This window comes from Grammomys surdaster, unplaced genomic scaffold (assembly GCF_004785775.1).
Source record: "Grammomys surdaster isolate TR1022 unplaced genomic scaffold, NIH_TR_1.0 149, whole genome shotgun sequence".
Lineage (NCBI taxonomy): Eukaryota > Metazoa > Chordata > Mammalia > Rodentia > Muridae > Grammomys > Grammomys surdaster.
In genome coordinates, this window is record NW_021604607.1 from 13,145,919 (window position 1) to 13,165,592 (window position 19,674).

The 19,674-nt window shown below is 42.2% G+C and overlaps 1 protein-coding gene across 2 annotated transcripts in view; it reads left to right on the top strand.

Annotated features, from left to right (window-relative positions):
• The window catches only part of Map4k3 (mitogen-activated protein kinase kinase kinase kinase 3), a 143,968-nt gene that overhangs the window by 31,693 nt on the left and 92,601 nt on the right, over positions 1–19,674 (top strand). For both annotated transcript variants that reach the window (XM_028765057.1, XM_028765058.1), the window contains exon 2: positions 13,536–13,593. In XM_028765057.1, the coding sequence (XP_028620890.1) occupies positions 13,536–13,593 (58 nt within the window). The remainder of the gene's footprint in view (positions 1–13,535; positions 13,594–19,674) is intronic.

Genomic DNA, 19,674 nt, shown 5'->3' on the forward strand with positions numbered 1-19,674 from the left:
AGGCCCTGGGGTCAGCACTGCCCAGCACACACAGGCCCTGGGGTCAGCACTGCCCAGCACACACAGGCTCTGGGGTCAGCACTGCCCAATGTGCACAGGCCCTGGGGTCAGCCTAGAACCACATAAAAACAAAGGGAAAGGCAGTAGGCTATTAGCCCATGCATCCTGGGGACCACACTCAACTCCTCACATTTATGCAGGCCTCATTTTTCCGTCTGAGCTGTCTCCCGGCCCCATTGAGCTGTTAGATTCATTTATAATCTTAAAAGTTTGAGAAGCTAAAGGCAGTAATTCGTCCACTTTAATCACTGTGACAGCATACCTGAGATAATCAGCTTAGTAGTCGAAGGGCTTGTTTTGAACCAGTTTCAGAGGTTTCTGTGCATTGTTACTTTGAACTATGGATGCACAATATATCATGTGAGGTAGGGAAAATTCCCATCACAGTACATCATGGTAGCTGAGAAGCAAATAGAAAGTGGAAGGAGCATGAACCTCGTACTTTCTTTAAGGGCATCTGTTAGTGACCTCTCTTTCACCACACCCCAGCTCTTAAAGGTTCTACCACCTTCAGAGGAAGCTGTGGGCTAAAGAGCAAACCTTCAATACCTGGGACTCCAAACTGAAGTCTGCTCTCCGATTTGGTATCATTGGCTTAGCATTTAGTTTGCGCTGTCGGCATCTGGCATTGGTAATCTGATCATTTCTAACTCTCAAGCAGCATTGTATTGTGACTACTTCATGTTGTGTTTCACCTTCACTTGTTGAAGAAACTGGCATGATTCCACCAGTAGAAGCAATGGCAGTTGATCTCTGATTGCTTGTGTTATATTGAATTCGCTAGTGGCTATCTGAGCTACCAGTGCTACATACACTCTTAAACTATTGGTGCCACTGTGATAACAGTTAGACTCTCATTTTCATTCTGTGGTTTGTGCTGGGAATTGAACCTAGAACCTCATGTGAGTTGTACAAATAATCAATCTACTACTGCCTATATCCCCAACCACTTTTCATTTTTTAAATTTGAGACAGGTCTTGTTAAAGGTTAACCAAACTAATCCTAAATTCACCCTATAGGCAAGACAGGCCTGAACTTGGAGTTTGTCCTGCCTCAGCCTCCTAATTCTAAGTAAAGGCCTGACCCTGATTGTCCTCCCCAGTTGTGTGGCCCTCATCCTGTATCTGCTGACTCCCACACGAACAGCATCTCTCACAGTGCCTGGCACTTACTGCATGCTCGTGGAGGTGCCGAGGAAGAGGCACACGTTGTTTCATGCTTGCTGCCCTGTGCTCTCAGCATCCTTGCCATTAGCATGCTACGTGATTCATATGCTGAGCCAGGGGAAGCATTCTTGTGTAGGAGTGTGTACAGCCATGCAGAACTGGGGCCGTCAGGGTTAGGGTTAATGTCTCACGGCAGATGTGAGAGCTCCCCCGTTACTAAGGAGTTAACTCTAGGTGGCTTTGAGGCTTCAGTGCTATGCTGTAACCGTCAGATATATTTTTTGAGCCCCTGTGATAGCAGCATGAGGAGATTGCTGTTTCTTACCTGCCTCCCACATACGTTCTTGCTGGAGTGGAAGCAAGGATCACGGAGAGGAGCCCACCCAGTGTCGGTGCTGTGAGGCTGGCAGGGATGGATCGTGGCCTGAGAGCGTGGCTCTACAGTCATGTGACCCTCCTTCAGCAGCATGAGTATGTGCCATCAAATACGTAAGCTGTGAATACACTCGCTTCCAAGTGTCAGGACCACGGACCAGAGAAGATGTGATCTGTATTCCAGTCTTTTAATTAGGCACTGCTGTTTTCACAGAAAACCACAACACTGACACTGCTTTTACTTGGCTGTGCCAGGTATAGCGTGCTTAAAGCGTCTAGAGACTTGGACTCCGCCTGCACGAAGGATAGTGTGACTTGAGTTGTTGATAAAGTGCATCACCAGTTTCTCTAGTTCACATGCACGCACACTGAATAATGTCATAAAAAACCTTACAGGTTGTTAGAACAACTTGTTGACACAGTTGCTCTCCACTCCTCCAATAACACTTTTTAAATTAGAAGATAACAATTTAAAAGTGAGGCTGGAGAGATGGTTAGCACTTAAATGCTCTTGTTGCTCTTTCAGAGAACCTGAGTTTGGCTCACCATAGTCACGTCTACCAGCACATAGCACCTGTAGCTCTAACTCTGAAGTGTCAGACACCCTCCTCAGACTCGCAGGCATCCACACTCATGTGGCATGCTTCATGCACACGCAGACATAAATAATAATAAACTTTTTAAAAAATTAGAAAGAAAAGTGAGGCCCTTTCTTCTATACTAGGTTTCCTTATGACCCACATTTAATCACTAGTTACTAGTATGTTTCTTAATTTATTTTAGTTTTGCACTTCCGTGGTGTACATACTTGGATATGCATGTTCAAGTGCAGGTGTGTGTGGAAGCCTGGCGTTGACGTTGTCTTGAATGGTTGTTCTCTATTGAGGTAGGTCCACTGAACAAAGACCTCGATTCTGGTTAGTCTAGCTAGCTGCTTGCCCCAGGGGTCCTCTGCCTCCTGGGCTCCGAGTTTCCAGACAGCCACAAAGCTTTCCTTTTAGATGGACGCTAGGGCTCCAAACTCTGTTCTTCGTGTTTGTGTGGCAAGTGCTTCACCTGCGGCCCCATGTCTCAGCCCAGTGTGTGTCTCTTCAGAGCTTTTCTAAGCATGCATGATCTCTTGTGTAGATGTATGTGCTGCTTTTAGTTATATCAACATGCAGCTTACCCTTCTAGTTCAGTGCAATGTTAAGGGCATCTCATTCAGTCAGCATGTATGGCTCTGTCATTGCCTGAGTTTATCATAGTTTGATTTTATTTTTATTTTTAATTGTGTTACAAATATTATTGCACCAAACATTCTTACTGCACATTTGTAAGCAGCTCTTCCTAAGTAAGCTAGTGAAACAAAAGGAGGACAGACAAACCCCACCTTGCCCTTGGTTTTAAATTACACTGGAACTGTTGTGGAAGCTTACAAACAGATACATGGTATGAGGTTTTTATTGAGAACATCCCCTTCCTAATGAGAATGAACTCTTCCTTCTGTAAGTTGCCTTGGCTGGGGAATTCTATCACAGCAGCAAGAAAGTAACTGGTACATATAGTCAAGGTATCTCTTTTGTCCAGGCTGGCCTCAGATTCATAGGCATCTTCCTGATTCTGTCTTCTAAGTGCTGGGATTACGGGAGCCATGTGGCCTTGCAAAGCTTAAACAGTTCTTATTATAGAAATATTTAACTTTTATTTTTGAAATGCAGACTGTTACACAAAACCACTAAATATCATCTCCCTCACTGTAAGTTTAAGGTGACTTTTTTTTATGTTTATGTGTGTCACAATGAGTAGAATAATATCTGAAACTAAGTGATCACTTAATATCTCTCTGTGCTGCTCAGGGCTCGTTTGTAAATCCTGAATAATTTGGTCCACAGCAGCCTTGTGATTCAGCTATCACATTTATTATATCTAGCTATAGATAAGAAACCTAGCATGTGTATGTTAGGAATCTTGCCCAATGTCACATACCTAATAAGTGTATTATGTGTACGTCTGTAATAAATGATAGAGCCAGAGTTCAAACAGTGCATCCAAATCATCACCATGCTAACTTACCTTGGTAACACAGCAGCAGCGCATCCGAACCGTCACCGTGCTACCCACCTTTGTAGTAAGCACATACCATCTGCTTATCGATTTTTCTTTGTTATAAAAATTTCCAAAGGGATTCTAATTGTTCTAAAATCAGGGACAACCAACAGCAAAGGAAAGGAACCTCCTGCTTTTTAATTTATGTATAGTTACTTCTCTGTGTCTGTGTCCAGGCCTCCTTGTGGGGACCATGTACTAAAGTCTGCATATGATTGAGAGCCTTCTATAAAGTACCATAACGTTTGCATGGAACTAGGCCTATGCTTCTGTATACTCTGGTGAGCATCTTTACTAAAAGTGCACACAAGAGAGTGCTGTGTAGACAGTCGTCGTGCTCTCGAGATAGTTGTTATGCTGTGTAGTTTAGGGAATAATGGCAGGAATAAGAGCCTGCTAATTTCCAGTACATGTGCAGTAGTTCTCCAAGTATTTCCACTACAGGATCTATTGAATTCATGGGTGTGAAGCCTGCAGATGTGGAGGACTGATTTACATTCATTTTTTGTGTGAGGCTCACTTTTATAATTAATATGGGAGTAGGGTGTTAAGAGACAAATTGTGATTCCATCTGTATTTGTACAGTGAACTTCCTGTTTGTGGGAAAATGATGAGAGTTATAGATCCAGTCTCGTGTGTCCCACACAAGAAAAGTCCCTTTCCCAGTCTGGTGTGAAAAGCCTTGTAGTGACACTTTGTTCCAATTTCTTTATGTCAGACATTCAAGGCCTGTGCAGGATTTCCCATGAAGAGCCATAATTGTCTCATCAAACTGCAGTACCTAGAGAGAGCAGTTGTTGGTACTGTGAGTCTCTAGCTACCATGTATCTCTCTTGTGCCTTTGGCCTCAAGATTTCACTCTCCTCATCCTGTGCTCAGAATTAATGCTCTTCTTTACAGTCGTTCTTCCCATCCCATTCCTGTCCATGTGGCCAAGCTCTTCAATAGTGTATCTGAAAATGTGCTGTGTGGGTCCATGGCACCCCAGTGAGCTCAGGGTTCCACAACTATCTACTGCTGCTGAGGAGTGGTGCTCACCATTCTGTTCCTTCTTTGAGGACTATTCTTGGAATAAAAGTTCAGCAAAACCCAAGTCCACAGGGATTTTTCAGGAAGTGCTAGTGCAGCATTGCTGACTTGCTCTGGAGACCTGCAACCTGAAGAGACAGAACCTCAACCATTTCACTCCATCTCCATTAGGTGACCTAGTGCCTGCTCTAGACATGTGACTGTCAAAGTGTGCCACGATGTCCTCCCTGGCCATGTTCATTTGTCCTGACATTACAGTTTGAAGGAAAAGCCAGCAGAACCAGAGCAAATGAGATGCCACTGGAGGATGTTGGAAACAGGAGGACTTTGAGTGTGGGTTGTACCCCTGCTGGCCAGCCATCCTCCTGGAAAAGGTGACAGTGGGAGGAGGGGTCGAAACCCTTGCATTGTACAAGAACGTCTCTGTTCTTTCTAGGAGTTTATCAGTTCAGTGATCATATGGTTTGACTTTAAAATTTTGTATCATGGAAACACGTATATATTTCATTGTTTGTAGTAAAGGTAGGCATATATTCAATAGGTTTTTTAAAAAAAACAGTCTAAGATAAGGGATTTAAAATTATGAAGTTTGCTATTATATAAACTTTTATAAAAATAGAATTTTTAGTTACTGATAAAAACAGGATTGTGAAATGTATAGGTGCTACATTTTACAGGACATGTTTTACCCCTTTATTTGCTGAGTGGTGTTTCAAGATCCCTGGTGGGTATCCGAACCGTCAGATAATGTTAAACCACTGTGTGTAAGCAGTGTGTATGTGTAGTGAACCATCATCCATCCATATAGCTGTGTTTTACTTTTCCCTAGATATACAAGCCCATAATAAAGCTTAATTTGACACACTAATAGCAATATGAAAAATAGAATAATTATAGCAGTGCACTATAATGAAGATTGCCTGATGCATCATTATGTCTGGAATGTTGCATTTAATATTTTCTGACCATAGTTGACCAGTTGTAACCAAAGCTGAGTAAGTCACTGTGTTGGGGACACTGCTGTCTGTTTTAGTTGCATGTTGGTGAGGACCTCTGATGTAATGAATGGCGTTTTCTAACACACTTTCCAGTTTCTCTAGCTGGGGCAAGTGAGCAGGCGGAGGCAGCCCAAGGATGTGATCTAATCATCTGATGAGAGAGAGAGAGAGAGAGAGAGAGAGAGAGAGAGAGAGAGAGAGAGAGAGACAGACCAGCATATCAGTCAAGAGACAAACGTGCCTGGGCCTATCCAGAGAAGTGGTTCTTAAAGATAGACTGTTAAATTTTAAATTATGCGTATGACTGTTTCTAGCTGTGCCGTTCATGTGGCCTCTGGCCAGGGAACATGGCGGCAGAGCTAAGCAGAGCCCCTGCCACTTAGTCGCAGCTGTTTTAAATATTAACCATAACGTGCAGTGTCATAGGCAATTCTGGAGATCAAACTGAAGACTCTGAGATATCGCTGTATCTATTGGCCATCTGTTATAATGACTGATGCACAGAAAGGCATCTGAACCCTCGTAGTACTGCTGAGCGTGAACAGTGCTCCCACCACTCTAGAAGTAGTGTGTCAGTTTCTTTGAAAGTTAAACATGTACCTTCCACTCAGTGATCTAGTCCCACCACGCCTTAGTTTTTATGTAACCTGAACACAGTACTTTTAGGAACTCTGTTCATATTTGCCAAAAATTGAAAGCAGCCCTGATGGCCTTCAGACTATGGGTGCTGCATATTTGAGGCCCTGAGTTCAGTCCTCAGGTCTGGAGGGGTGTGTATGCTTGTGCACACTCAGATAAACAACAAAAACCCTATTTGTTCATGTCAGGAAGTGCTCTGACTGGCAAATGGATAAACGGACAGAATCTCAGTTCCAGCAGAAAGGAATGAATTACTGGCGTGTGCAACAGTTCCGTGAAGAGGCAGCTCAAGAGACTGCATCCTGAGTGATTTATATGGCTTTCCAAAAAAACAGGCCCGTAGTAGCACCAAGCGGGGTGACTTCCTAGTGGGTTTTGTGGCAGTGGAATTTTGTGTGGCTTGATGGTCATGGTGGCATCTGTGTGTACTTTAAAACTATACTCTACCTACCACAGGATGGTATTGTCTGACTTAAAAAAATTAAAACCCCTAGTCTTCAGTGTTTATTGCATATCTGCATATAACTGGGAAGTTCAGTTTTTCAGTTTATTAGCTTACAATTGAACACAGGTACAGGCAGCACAGCGTTCTTCTGTTGGACCATGAAGATGCAATACCAGTGCCGTGGGTCAGCAGACTGTGTGACCTCTGTACCAGCTCTTTATTAGTTCTGCCGTTGTATTGAGAAAGCAGCCATTGACAGTATTTAAGTAAATGAGCATGACTGTATACTGATAAAACTTTAGTTATAAAAACAAGCATGCTTCCTTAGCCTTAGAGAATCTGGCTGTCCTGAGTCATTTGTTCACGCTAATTCAAGGTTTTCAAATAGAATGACCTTAAGATATATCATCAGAATTAAATAAAATTTTAATTCTAAAAGCATGGAAGCACACTGTTAGTAATGATTGACAGTAGATATGCAGGAAGAGCATCCTCAGCAAGCCGGGACACTTGCCACCCTGTCGCTCTCCCGTGAACTGGTTTCCTTTGCGGTGGGCATGTACCTGGTACAATTAGCTTTGGAAAAGCAAACAAGAGTACTGGTTCAGGAGTAAGTGTGGATTCTCCATTTCCTTCTGAAAGGGTGTGTGTGGGTCACACCCAGTGGTTATCCTCCCCTAGAGCTCAGAATAGCCTGGTGTTTGTTTTCTTTTCCCTATGGGCCTTTAAAACGCACTGTTCTCCCTTTGTCCTTTCCCCCAGCCCTTTCTTATGTTAGACACTGTCTTTCAAATCTCAGCATGAATCTTGTCATCATCAGGAAGCAGTGAGACCTGGAAGCTCAAATGAAGGTGTCTGTGGCGACATCCTAAGACCTGAATGTGCATCAGAAGTAGCTTGGTGTTAGGGACAGGTTCCTGGGTCCCACTTGGAATCCCATGATTCAGGGCTAATGCCAGTGTTTTTGTTTGTTTGTTTGTTTGTTTTCTATTTAAGCATACTGTTTACTATAGAGTAGTAACCCACCAGCTGGGTTACTATTTGGAAGCTGTTTAGAATAAATTTGTTGTAAGCATTGTTTTAGAAGGAATCTTAAAAATAGTCTCTTCTATCTTGTTTCTGCAGAGTAGAGGGGTCAGGAAAGGGTGCAGTGGCTGCTGCAGAGTAGAGGGGTCAGGAAAGGGTGCAGTGGCTGCTGCAGAGTAGAGGGGTCAGGAAAGGGTGCAGTGGCTATTGCTTGCTCAGATCCATCCCGCGGCTTACTGCGTTCTTGGCTGTCATTTATGAAATGACCCCATTTCCATGTCCACAATGAACATCTTCTTCTACAGGATAAGTGTTGAAAGCTCTAGGTGCTCAGCACCCAGCAAGAGTCAGTTTTTACCAAAGATGGTTGTCTGTGCCTCTCTGACTGTGGTATCTGGCATACCCCTGGATCCTGGGTGATTTCTTCTTGATTGGACTGCTTACTTACCTGTATTCTGACGACACTCCTCATACTTGAGTGTGCTCAGCAGTGTGAAGTCAGCTCAGGAAAACAACTTTTCCATACTAGTCTAATCTGAAAGCCTCCCATGGCTCATTCAAACAAAATCTCAAGCAGATCTGAAATCAAGAATTTTCAAGAGCGTTTGTAAACTGAGATTATTTCTGAATCCGTAGGATTTTCATTGGACCCTTTCTAGTTTCAGAAAGATTACCTAGGGTCTGTGAGAATGTGGAGGGCTAAGAAGTGCCTAAGTGAAAGTAAGTTAAGGAGACAGAGTCAGGATAAGCTAAGCCTAGCTCTTAAGGTTAGGACCTAGCAATATGAGGTCTGGGATCTCGGCCCAGGGCTGGGCGCTGGGGTAGAAGTGTGGCTAGTACTGAGGAACCACACGTATTTGGTTTGGCCAGAGGATAAAGTAAAAATTTGGGAGTGACTAGAAAGATATGTGGAGGCCAGATAATAAAGGGTTTTACTGAAGTTAAAAATACCGTGTTTCACAACTTCATATTCACATGCACAAGAATGAAATTGGAAACTCCCTATGGTGCAGTGTCATACAGAAAAGTTACTAAAAGTGGACCATTGACCTTAATATAAGGGTGGAAAGTAAAGACTGTTGGAAAAGAGATCTGTCCTGCTAGCTTTCTTAACTGTCAAGAAACACAGAGACAAAACAAGCCACGTTGGACTTCATCAAAATGAATGAACACATGAATGCGTCAAGGCAGTGAGGACAGGTGCTGAGGTGGAGCTCCATGGTGATGTGCTTGCCTGTAGTGTGCAGCTTAGGGTGTGAACATCTCATGACACTTTAAATGGATCCGCTAGGTGTGGTGGTGCATAGTAATCCCGGTACTCTAAAGGTGGGTGGGCATCCCCGTGGGAGAGCTAAAGGAAAAAAACACAAAGTAACAGTTGAAGGGTGTGGGAAACTGGAGCATGATGTGTTAGTTGAAATAATGCAAGACGCCAGAGCTGCTTTGGAAAACAATTTGACAGCTCTTCAAAATGATGGGCCTGGAGTATTACTCAGACCAACATTTCTTAGTGCATGTAAGGTATATAGTTCACAGAATTAGAAACAGGTTTACCTGGACACTTATATGGCTTCATATATAGTAGCAAGTAGTATTTATAACAGACAAAATAGAAAGAATCATGTGTTACGCATACATATTTTTCTTGTCACTCTGACCAAACACCTGACAAAGAAGCAACTTAAGGGAAAGAGGAAAGATTTCCTTTGGCTCATGGTTGGATGGGGCATGGTTTGGTCCATCATGGCTGGGAAGGTACTTCCATAGTGTCGAAGTGCAGACCTGAGACTTCTCATGTCATGCCTCAGAACAGCAGGCAATGCTCATCTGCCCCCCCCCACCCATGTCCAGTCTGGGGCACAGCTCTTAGGATGATGTCATCTACAATCAAGAGTCATCTTCTTCCTCATTTAATAATCTCTGCAAACACGATATGCCCAGAAGTGTGTCTCCTTGGGGATTCTAAGGCCAGTCAAGTTGACACTGAAGATTAACTGCCTCTCTTTATATCCTTCAGCCAATGGGTGGAAAAAACAGAGTATATTTCTCTGCAATGTAATATTATTTGTATGAATATGAAAACATACTGAGCAAAAGAAGCAGTTACCGGGTACCATATGTTGCTCAGTTTCATTTAGTGAAACATCCATAATGCTCAAATCCACAGGGAAGGGACGTTGAGCAGGAGTTGCCAGGAGAGTCGGAATGGCATCTTGTGGGCTTAGGGTTTTGTTTTTGTTTTGGTGCTGTGATGATTTCATCTAAAATCCAGTTCTAAAATCCAATAGTAGTGGTGCTCACCTAACTCTAACCTATGAAGTGCACGTCAGTGAGGTCCGCAGCAGAGGTAAACTGTGATGTGTGCGTTCTAGCTGAGGGCTGTGAACAACAAGGCGTAGACACTCAGAACGCCCCACTTCAGGTTCTGCCTTTAAGAAGCATGGAAAATCTGATGCAATACTTCGTTTTATTTTTTTCTTTAAAGTTCATACATGCCGACATCTTAGAACGTTAAACTTGCTCGTTTGAAAACTAAATAGCTTAAGCTGAATCAAAACTGGTAAGTCCAGAGTAAATCTTAGAGATAATATGGACTTAATTCTGAAATCAGTGTGTTTCTGAGGTAGGGTTTTGATTCAGTCCAGATTGCCATTGCATTCTCCTCCTGCCTTAGCATCCTAAGTATTGAAGTCTCATGTCTGCAACCACCACTATGTGCCCTTCGTGTACAACATGGTTTCTGATGAGGAGAGGCTCAGAAATGGAAGTTTTGTGACTTCCTTTGGACCCCTACCCAACCCTCACAGAGTGAAATGCCTCAGTATTGCCAAGTAAGATGTCCATTGAGCAGCATTAGCTCTTCAGCTGCCTGGCTTCAGCCACAGGAGAGAGAACACCTTAATCACCTCCCCCAAAAAACGGGAGTTTGGAACTGTTACCTTGTAGCAAGTTTTTGACAGCCCTTCTGATTTATATTAATAAGTCAAAGAGTAGTGACAGACCCTCTGAAAGCTTAGTGAATAGTGACTTATGTCACTTGCTCTCTAGGAGTTTGCTGTCATGATTTCTCAGCTGAATATGGCTAATGAACTCTGAGTAAATCAGCTCTTGGCCAAGTATTTTGAGCGCAGCAGCCATTTTGGAAAGACATTGGTGATTTTTGTCAGTAAAGACTGTGCCCTCCTGTGGCTTCTGGGAGCAGTTTTTCAGCTCTGGTCAGTCAGCTTCACTGAGACTTCACACTGTCTGCAGTTCCATGATAGAGCCACCATACTCTGAACTCCTTTTCAAGAATTTTTAAAGACTTTATATGCATGCTTGCCTGCATATATGTCTGTTGTGTGTGCCTGGTGCACATGGGGCCCAGGAGAAGGCATTGAATCCTCTGGGATAAGAATTATAGATAGTGGAGTGCCATCATGTAGAAACTGAACTCAGGTCCTCTGGAAAAGCGTCCAGTACTCTTAACCACTGCGCCATCTCGTCAGCCCCTAAAGATAGCATTTTAAAATGAGTTTTCCCTGCATTTTAAAAAAATTTTATATTTTTATAGGGAATATATTATTTTTCTATTGCTTTGATAAGACACCATGACTAAAGGAACTTAAAAGAGAAAGTATTTGATTGGATTGACTTTTCCAGAGGGTTAGAGTCCATGAGGATGGAGTGAAGGCATAGGGGTAGGAACATCTGGGAGCTCACATCTCAGAATAGGAGCTGGATGCACCAAGTGCTTTAGAGATGGCTGGAGGCTTTGAAACCTCCCCCAACCCATGACACACTCTCCAACAAGGTCACCCCTCATAATCCTTCCCAGAAAGCCAGCTGGGGACCAAGTATTCAAACAACTAAGGCTTACAGGGGGTTGGGAATCACACACAAGTAACTACAAAAAGAATCCTTTGGATTTTTTTTTTTTTAAAGGCAGAGTCTCACTTTGTAACCTTGGCTGACCTGGAACTAACTTTGTAGACCAGGCTAGCCTTAAACTCGTGTCGACACACCTGCCTCTCCCTCTCAAGTGAAGTGCTAGGATTAAAGGTCTGTGCTACCACAATGATTCTAAAAAAATATTGTGTGTCATATGTATATGTGTGTTTGTACATGTGTGGGTGTATGCAGGTGCACATGTGTGCATGCTTGTGTGTGTTGAGGTCAGAAGTTGGCATCAATGTCAACTGTCACTTGCCAGCATACTTTGTGAAGCAGAGCTGATGCTGGATTACAGGCACGCAGAGCCGTCCTCGGCATCTCTGCTCTGCTTTTCTGTGGGTGCCCGGGACTTAAACTCAGACTCTATTGCTTGTTCAGCAAGCACATTACCAAGGAAACCATCTCCCCAGCCTTTGGAGAGTCTTAAGTTTATATTTTTAGTGATGGCTCAACTTTCTTTGTATTTTCTTGTATCCTTGGCTACTTTGTGTATGTGTGTGTTGGTGGAGGGGATGAGTATATGTATTGGTGTGTGTATGCTGCATATGCATGCTTTTGTGTATGCATGTGTGTGCAGGTGCATGTGGACATTATGCAGATGTGTTCGGAGACCCACATTTGATGGCTGGAGGCATCTTCAGTTGCTCTCACCTTATACATCAAGGCAGAGTCTCTAACTGAATCCAGAGCTTGCCATTCCTGCTAGTCTGTCTAGACAGCTTGCTCCAGGGATTCCCTGCCTGGGCCTCCAGAGAGCTGGGTTTTATGTGAGTGCTAGGATGCTGAACTCCATTCTGATCCTCACATTTGTATAGCAGGTCCTCATATTTGCATGAGCACTCTTTTCACTCCCTCTGGTGGCATTTTTAATGCCCCAGTACTCTTAGAAGAGCTCTTATGTTAAGAGTGTCATTGGTTTGTGTCAGATAATTGACAGATTTTCTCAATCTATTAATAAGGGAGTATAGCTGCTAAATCTAATCCTAGCCGTATGATAAGACCTTCTTTAGTCGTGGAACTGCATGTGTTTCTCCCTTTAGACTGATGTAAAAGATAATTTAATTATAGTGCTGTGGTGAAAGATGTGTGCCACCATGCCTGGCTTACCCAAGTTGGGGACAGAACTCAGGGCTTCAGGCTGCCATGCAAGCATTCTACCAACTGAGCCACATTCTCAGCCCCATGAATTGGTTTTTTAAATTAATTTTATTTTTCATGAGTGGCTTATTTTGAATACATTGATTTTATTAGCAACATGTGGGTTTGAAGGGCCGTAAGGGAGCTGCCTTCATAATTAGATTCTAATTAAAGAGTTCAATGCCGATCCGGTCGGTAGTCTCCCTAGCCTTTGCATGGAAGAGCTCTGTAGTCTGACACTTGAAGGGGTCCACTATGAAGTCTGGAGCAGACTTCCTGGCTTTGAATCCCAGTCTCCCACTTAGCCTCTTGTATGACCAAGCAGGTTTGTCCACTTTCATTTTTCTTATTTGCAACATGGGAACAGTACTGGTTTTTACCTTACAAATGCTGTAAGAATCAAGCGAGGTTCAAGCCACTGAGAACAGTGCCCTGTTAGTATGGCAGTTAGTTTACACTTGGCTTAGTGCTGGAATTCATTATGAAGGACGCAGTGTTTGTAAATTAGATTGTAATTTTAATTATAATGTAAATTAGACACTTTAAAAATATTTCTGTATGATTGAAAATAAACAATAAACTGAAATGCCTTTTCATACAGCTTTTTGTTTTCATCATCTTTTCTCTTCTTCTTTTAGGCACGGAATGTCAACACTGGAGAATTGGCAGCAATTAAAGTGATAAAATTGGAACCAGGTAAATTATTTGAAATTTGATATTTCTTATTGCTAGAAAGTCATTGGATAGATAAAGTAATTTTTTTATACTTCAGTTTTTTTAAATGGTCTTTGTAGCTCAGGTTGGCCTTAAACTATTGATCTTCATACTCCAGCATCTTGAGTCCTGAGATTATTGGCTAATGCTTATTTTAATAATAATAGTAATAATAATAATAATAATAATAATAATAACCATTCACTTATTTTCTCAGGGTTTTGTAGGGGAGGGCGAGGGCCGTCTCTTCTTTCTTCTTCCTCTCTGAGCCAAGCATATGCTTTGCTCAGGTTTTCCTAGAAAAATGACTGGTAACTTTGGGAAGGAGTATAGGTCCTAAGGAGATGTGACATCATAACTCCCCAGACTAAGTGTGACAAGTTTATACTAGTTTATTTATTTCCAGATGACATTACTCTTTTGTGAGAGGCAAGTGTGGTCCAATGGGAAAGACTGACCTAACATTTGGGAAGCTGTAGTCTGGGTTTTTGTGTCCTGTCCTCTTGCTCTGTGTCCTGAATTTCTAACAGACCTCACCAGCTCTTACCACCTATGTGTCATTGATATCTAAATAGTCCCTTTCTGACTTGGTCAGCCCATTTTAGAGCCTCTTTGTGTGTCTTGCCTGCTCTACTCTGTTCTCCTTTGTGTTCCCCTATAACCTATATCTTCCTGACCCTACTGTCTCCCATATCCTCCCTCAGAACCTCCTTTTCTCTCCCCTTCCTCCCTCTCCTTGCTACAGTAAGCAAGCAATCATGCTGATGTGTGGATGAAGCCCCCAGTACTTTAGGTTTTAGCTTCAGAGGGAGAGATGGGCCAGCTTTTCTCTGAATGACCAGTAATATTCTAGATGCTTCAGGCTGAAATATAAAGTAACATTCTCAGCTGCAAAACCAGGCCACTTTCTGTTAGAGTTTGCCTACCCTTGGCTTAGCTCATTGGTAAATTCCTTACAAGTACCATTAAGATGCAACTTGGAGGGTGTGTTGCTTGCTTGTGTAAACCACAGGAAAATACCATGAGCACAGAACACATTTTCAGTTAGATGCAGTTACAGATTCCCTATACTGTAATTACCTTCCACTATCACCAATAAGAATTCTTTGTCTTCTCTGCTGTTCAGTTTGTAAGGCAGATGTTTGAAGTTGGTGAAATCTGGACTAGAGTTGAGGCACTTTCACCTGGGCTTTCATTTGTAATCAGTGATGGTTTGGCCATGAGTCCAAAGTCACCAGGACTTAACATCATTCTCCCACATAGGCTGCGTGTCTTCACAAAACTTCTACAACTCTGAGGGAATGAGCCTACTAAAGTTCTGCCTTTGCTCTTATTTCCAGATTTTAGTAAAAACAGTGTTTCTCAGCTCTGAGCTAAAGTCCTGGCACAAAATCTATTCAGTATATCGTAAAATCTCCTTAAAAAAATCAAACTAGAAACTTAGAAAACTATCACTAACTCAGTTGTTTTCTGATGTGTGTAATGGGTGGTTTGTGATTCTATTGACCTTCAACATTGCTGTGTACTAGAAAATACACAGTTAAAGAGAGACGAGGAAACCGTACATCTGTACTACTCTCATATCTTTGCTCCTGTCTTGGGGCAATGTTTACTTCTTTCTGAGTTTGGCTGGACAGTTGAAATCACAGACTCTGAAAGCAGCTGTTTCCCTGCTGGTCAGGACTTGGTTCCATTACCTAAGGTTTAAGGGTCTCTATTTTCTCATCTCTAAAGGAAAGATAGTAACAGCAACTTGGTTTTCAGGTTTGTTATGGGAGTTAAACAGGGCACGTTTAAGTTACAATAGAGGCTGACGTTCTGCACTGAGTACTTAGTATAAGGAGAAGGTTGCTATTGCCCACTGTGTTGAAGTTCCCAAGGTGTGACCAGCCTTGTTTTGTCAGTTCCTGGTTATCCCCCAAACACACGTGCTCATGCGTGTACACACACACTACCACACTACACCACACCACACTGGTTTGTTTTGAATCAGATCTGAAACGTCAGATCATCTCTAAACTTAATATTTCAGTGTATAAAGGGAATAAAAAATGAAAAGTGACAAAACCTTTGTTTGTACTACTGGTGGGAGTGTAAGACAGTGCTGCCACTCTGGAAAACCTGGAAAACGCTGAGTTCTGTGGAGTTTTGTTATTGTAGTTGATTGATTGGGGTGTTTGTTTGTTTGTGTTTGTTTGTTTGTTTGTTTGTTTTAGAGACAAGGTCTCACTATGTAACCCTAGCTGTCCTGGAACTCACCGTATAGACCCGGCTGGCCTTGAACTCAGAGATCCTCCTACCTCTGTCTCCAAAGTGCTGGGGTTAAAGACTTGTGCCATTGTGTCTGGCTCTAGTTCTTTCTTTAAAGGTGACTGCAGGTTTGCCATAGTGACTAAGCAGTCATGCTGTCATGTCTAGCCCACAGCTTGCACACAAGTGGCATTATTCGTAATATCCCTATATTGGAGTCATCATGACAAACACATAAAAAGCCTGTCATGACCCTGGCCTGTGACCCGTCACTGTGGAGTGCAGAGGCAGGAGGGTCCCTGGGGCTGCTGGTCTTGTTCCCGGTTCACTGAGGGACCCTGTCTCAAGGGAATAAGGCAGAGTAATAATCACAGAAGACAGTGTCCTCCTCTGGCCTCTGCATGTCTGTGCAGGCGTGCACTTGCTTACACACAAGCATGTATGTATCACACACGACATTTCTTTAAAGTGCTCATATATAACCAAGAGCCAACTAACAATATTGATAATAGTTTCTTACTAATAAAGTCCCTGTATTGGAAATAGTTGTGTCTTAACTGTCATTTATGTCTGTAATTGTCTCTTTTTGTCTTTTTTTTTTTTTTAAGAAACTAGATAATCTGTCCTGTAATTTGTCATCAGGATCAACTGTGTTGGTTGCCCCTCTGTGTCAAATACTATGTTGTGAATTCTTAGCTGTGAAAACTGAAGAATCAGGCTTTGCTTGGTGTGGGAAAAGTTCTATCCTCATGGGCAGTGGAGTACCCACACCTTTTCAGAGTTCTGGTGGTCAATCTCCTTTGTAAAAATAAAACTTAATTCTATAACCATCAAAATGCAATGTGATATAGACTTTAAGAATTTGTACTTTGATTTAGTTATTCCTTTTTTTCTTCTTTTTTAATAGCTGGTAACCATTTTGAAACTGATGCTAAGTGAAAACTTAAGATACTTTGGCAAAATTTTTTACATGTGAGGTTGAAAAGTGTCTCACTGTGACTTCTAATCTTGGTCACATGACTTTAATTTCTTTCTTTCTTTTTTTTTTTTCTTAAGTATAAGTCTGTCCTTTTTTGGACTTAAATTGCAAAACCAGTTTTGATCATTGTAGTGAAAGTAGGAAAATAGAATTAAAGCAGAGGTGGAAATTAAAGCCATTCATCATTCTGACTTGTAGAACCATTGTCAACTTTTTTATTTTCTCCAGATTTTTTGATATTTACATGGAAATACTCATACATGCACATAATTATGTTTATAGTGAAGTAAGCAGATGATAAGAGGCTGGTCAAAGATCAGATAGGCAAGACCGTTCTGTAGGTCAGCATGACGGGTCTTCCTCCCAGCCCCAAGTTCCCCAGATAACAACTCAGACTCAAAATATATTTACAAATATAGGTCATATAGCTTGACTTGTTCCCTGACTAGCTGATCTGCCACATGGCTGGTTACCTGTACTCAGCTCAGGTACCGTGCTTCTGTGTCTTCATATCTGTCCTGGTGACTCTTCCTGCCTGGCTCTGTCCAAGAATTCTTTCTGCCTCTCGGATGTCCCACTGTCTATTCTACCTTTTCCCATAGGCCATAAGTTTTCTAATTGACAGGTGATGCGTCCATACAATATATGGGTATTCTCTCTACAGGTCAGCTGACTTTGTTAGCACTGATGCATGTAACAGGCACAGTTCTGAGAGCTCTGCAGTGGCCTTGCAGAAGTGGTGCACAGGGCTGGTCAGTACTGTGAGTAATCTCTGCTGCAAGCATCAGGCTGAGTAGGGGGAAGACATCACACTCAGCAGCAGGAGTAAGTTCTGTAAGAAGAGGTGGTGATTTCTGGTAATTTTCCTATACAGCCATCTTCCTTTTTACTACAGTTCTGGGAATCAGGCCAAGGGCTTGTTCACTGCTGAGCAAGAGCTCTGTTACTGGTCCTCAGCCAGGCTCCATTTCTGACTGTCTTCTCAGGCTTGAAGTGGCCTGGCCTTGCCCATCACAGATACTAAACATGTATATTTTATGGATATGATAGTATATCAAGAGTATTTTTCTATGTTATTATTTCTAAACTGCTATCTTTTTCTTTTTAAAAAATATTTTATGTATATGGGTGCTTTACCTACATGTATGTCTTTGGACTGCCTGAAATTGGAGTTACACAATGGTAGCACCATATGGGTACCCAGGTCCCCTAAAAGAGCAACAAGTGCTCTGTATTAATACAGGGCCATTTCTCTAGTCCTTTGACAGGCCACTAGGGTTTTTGTTTGGTTGTTTGTTTTGTGGGGTTTATTGTTTTTGATGTTTTGTTTGAGGGAAGGTGTGTTTGTTTTCTTGTCTGAGACAAGGTCTCTCTATGTAGAGCAGGCTGGCCTGGAACTCATAGAGCTCTGCCTGCTTGTGGCACCTGAATGCTGGCATTAAAGGCCTGAACACCACACCTGGCTACAAGGACACACTCTGGTTTTGTCATCAGTTTTAGAGTTGACTGGTGGCAATCTTACTAGGAAGATATATACTAGGGATACCATAATCAGAAAGGTTTTCAGGATTTTTTCCTTTTTTTTTTTATTTAAGATTTTTATTTGTTTGTTTGTGAGTACACTTCTGCTGTCTTCAGACACACGAGAAGAGGGCATCAAGTCTCATTACAGGTGGTTGTGAGCCACCATGTGAGTGCTGGGAATTGAACACAGGACCTTTGGAAGAGCAGCTGAGCCATCCTCCAGCCCCAGGATTTCTTTTTCTTAAGCCTTTGTGAAAATCATGGTATTATTGAGCAAAAATTGTTCTCCTATTGGTACTTACCATTCCTTTGGGGCTAGTGGTTGACTATCTTTCTCTGCCATGTATAACTTTTGGGCTTTGTATTCTGTGAAAAATCATTCATGTCAATCATTTGATTAGAATCTATTCATTGTCTATCCAGTGCCAGACATAGTAGCTAAGGCAGATTAGCCTGACCCTTGAAAAGCTTAGATTTTAGTTAACACCGACACAGTAAATATGGAAATGTATAAATAAATAAGCTAATTTCAAGATGAGATGTCATAGTTGAAAGTGGTTGAAGACTACTTCAGCTGGTATCATAGTGTCAGAAGACTGCTCAAAGCTGGTAACATTGGCTTGTGATTTGAATGATAACAGTCATAGGATACTCTTGGGGAAGACCATTCCAGGTAGTCACAAGCAAAACCAGTGGTCTGAAGTAAGAACAAGCACCAAAATTGAGGGTAGACAACAGGCCACCATGGCTCTGTCAGTGTGAGCCAATTCCCATTGGAATGAAATGAGCTTCCAAATTAGGACTTGGATCATAGATGTCCCAAGAACTGTGATAAAGAGGACCCTATAAAAGGTTTTTAAAGGGCTGTCTCCCTGGGGAACAGGATCATAGAACCAATAACTGGGTTTGACGGTGTATGTTTTACATATCTTAGCGTGCCTATGTTGACTAAACAGTGACCATGCGTCTGCAGTTCCAGAAATCAGGCTAGTGGTGCAATTTCAAAATCCTTACAATATAACTAGCTCTTACAGCAAGATTTGAATAATAATATCGCCCAGGAAAAAGATATCGATAGAGGAGAAAGGGCTGAAGTTAGAGCCCAAGGTTAAATTCTAATGTCAGAGGTCTACTAGAAAGGAGAATTCAGCAAAGAAACCTTGAGCATGAGCTACCAAAGTCATTTAGCTAGGACACAACATGATGAATATTTTATCAAACCCCAGGAGAAAGTCTTGGAGGAAGGTAGGGATGAAAACTGGCATGATGCTAAGAGGTGTGTGCACTGCAGTGAGTACTGTGGGAGGTAT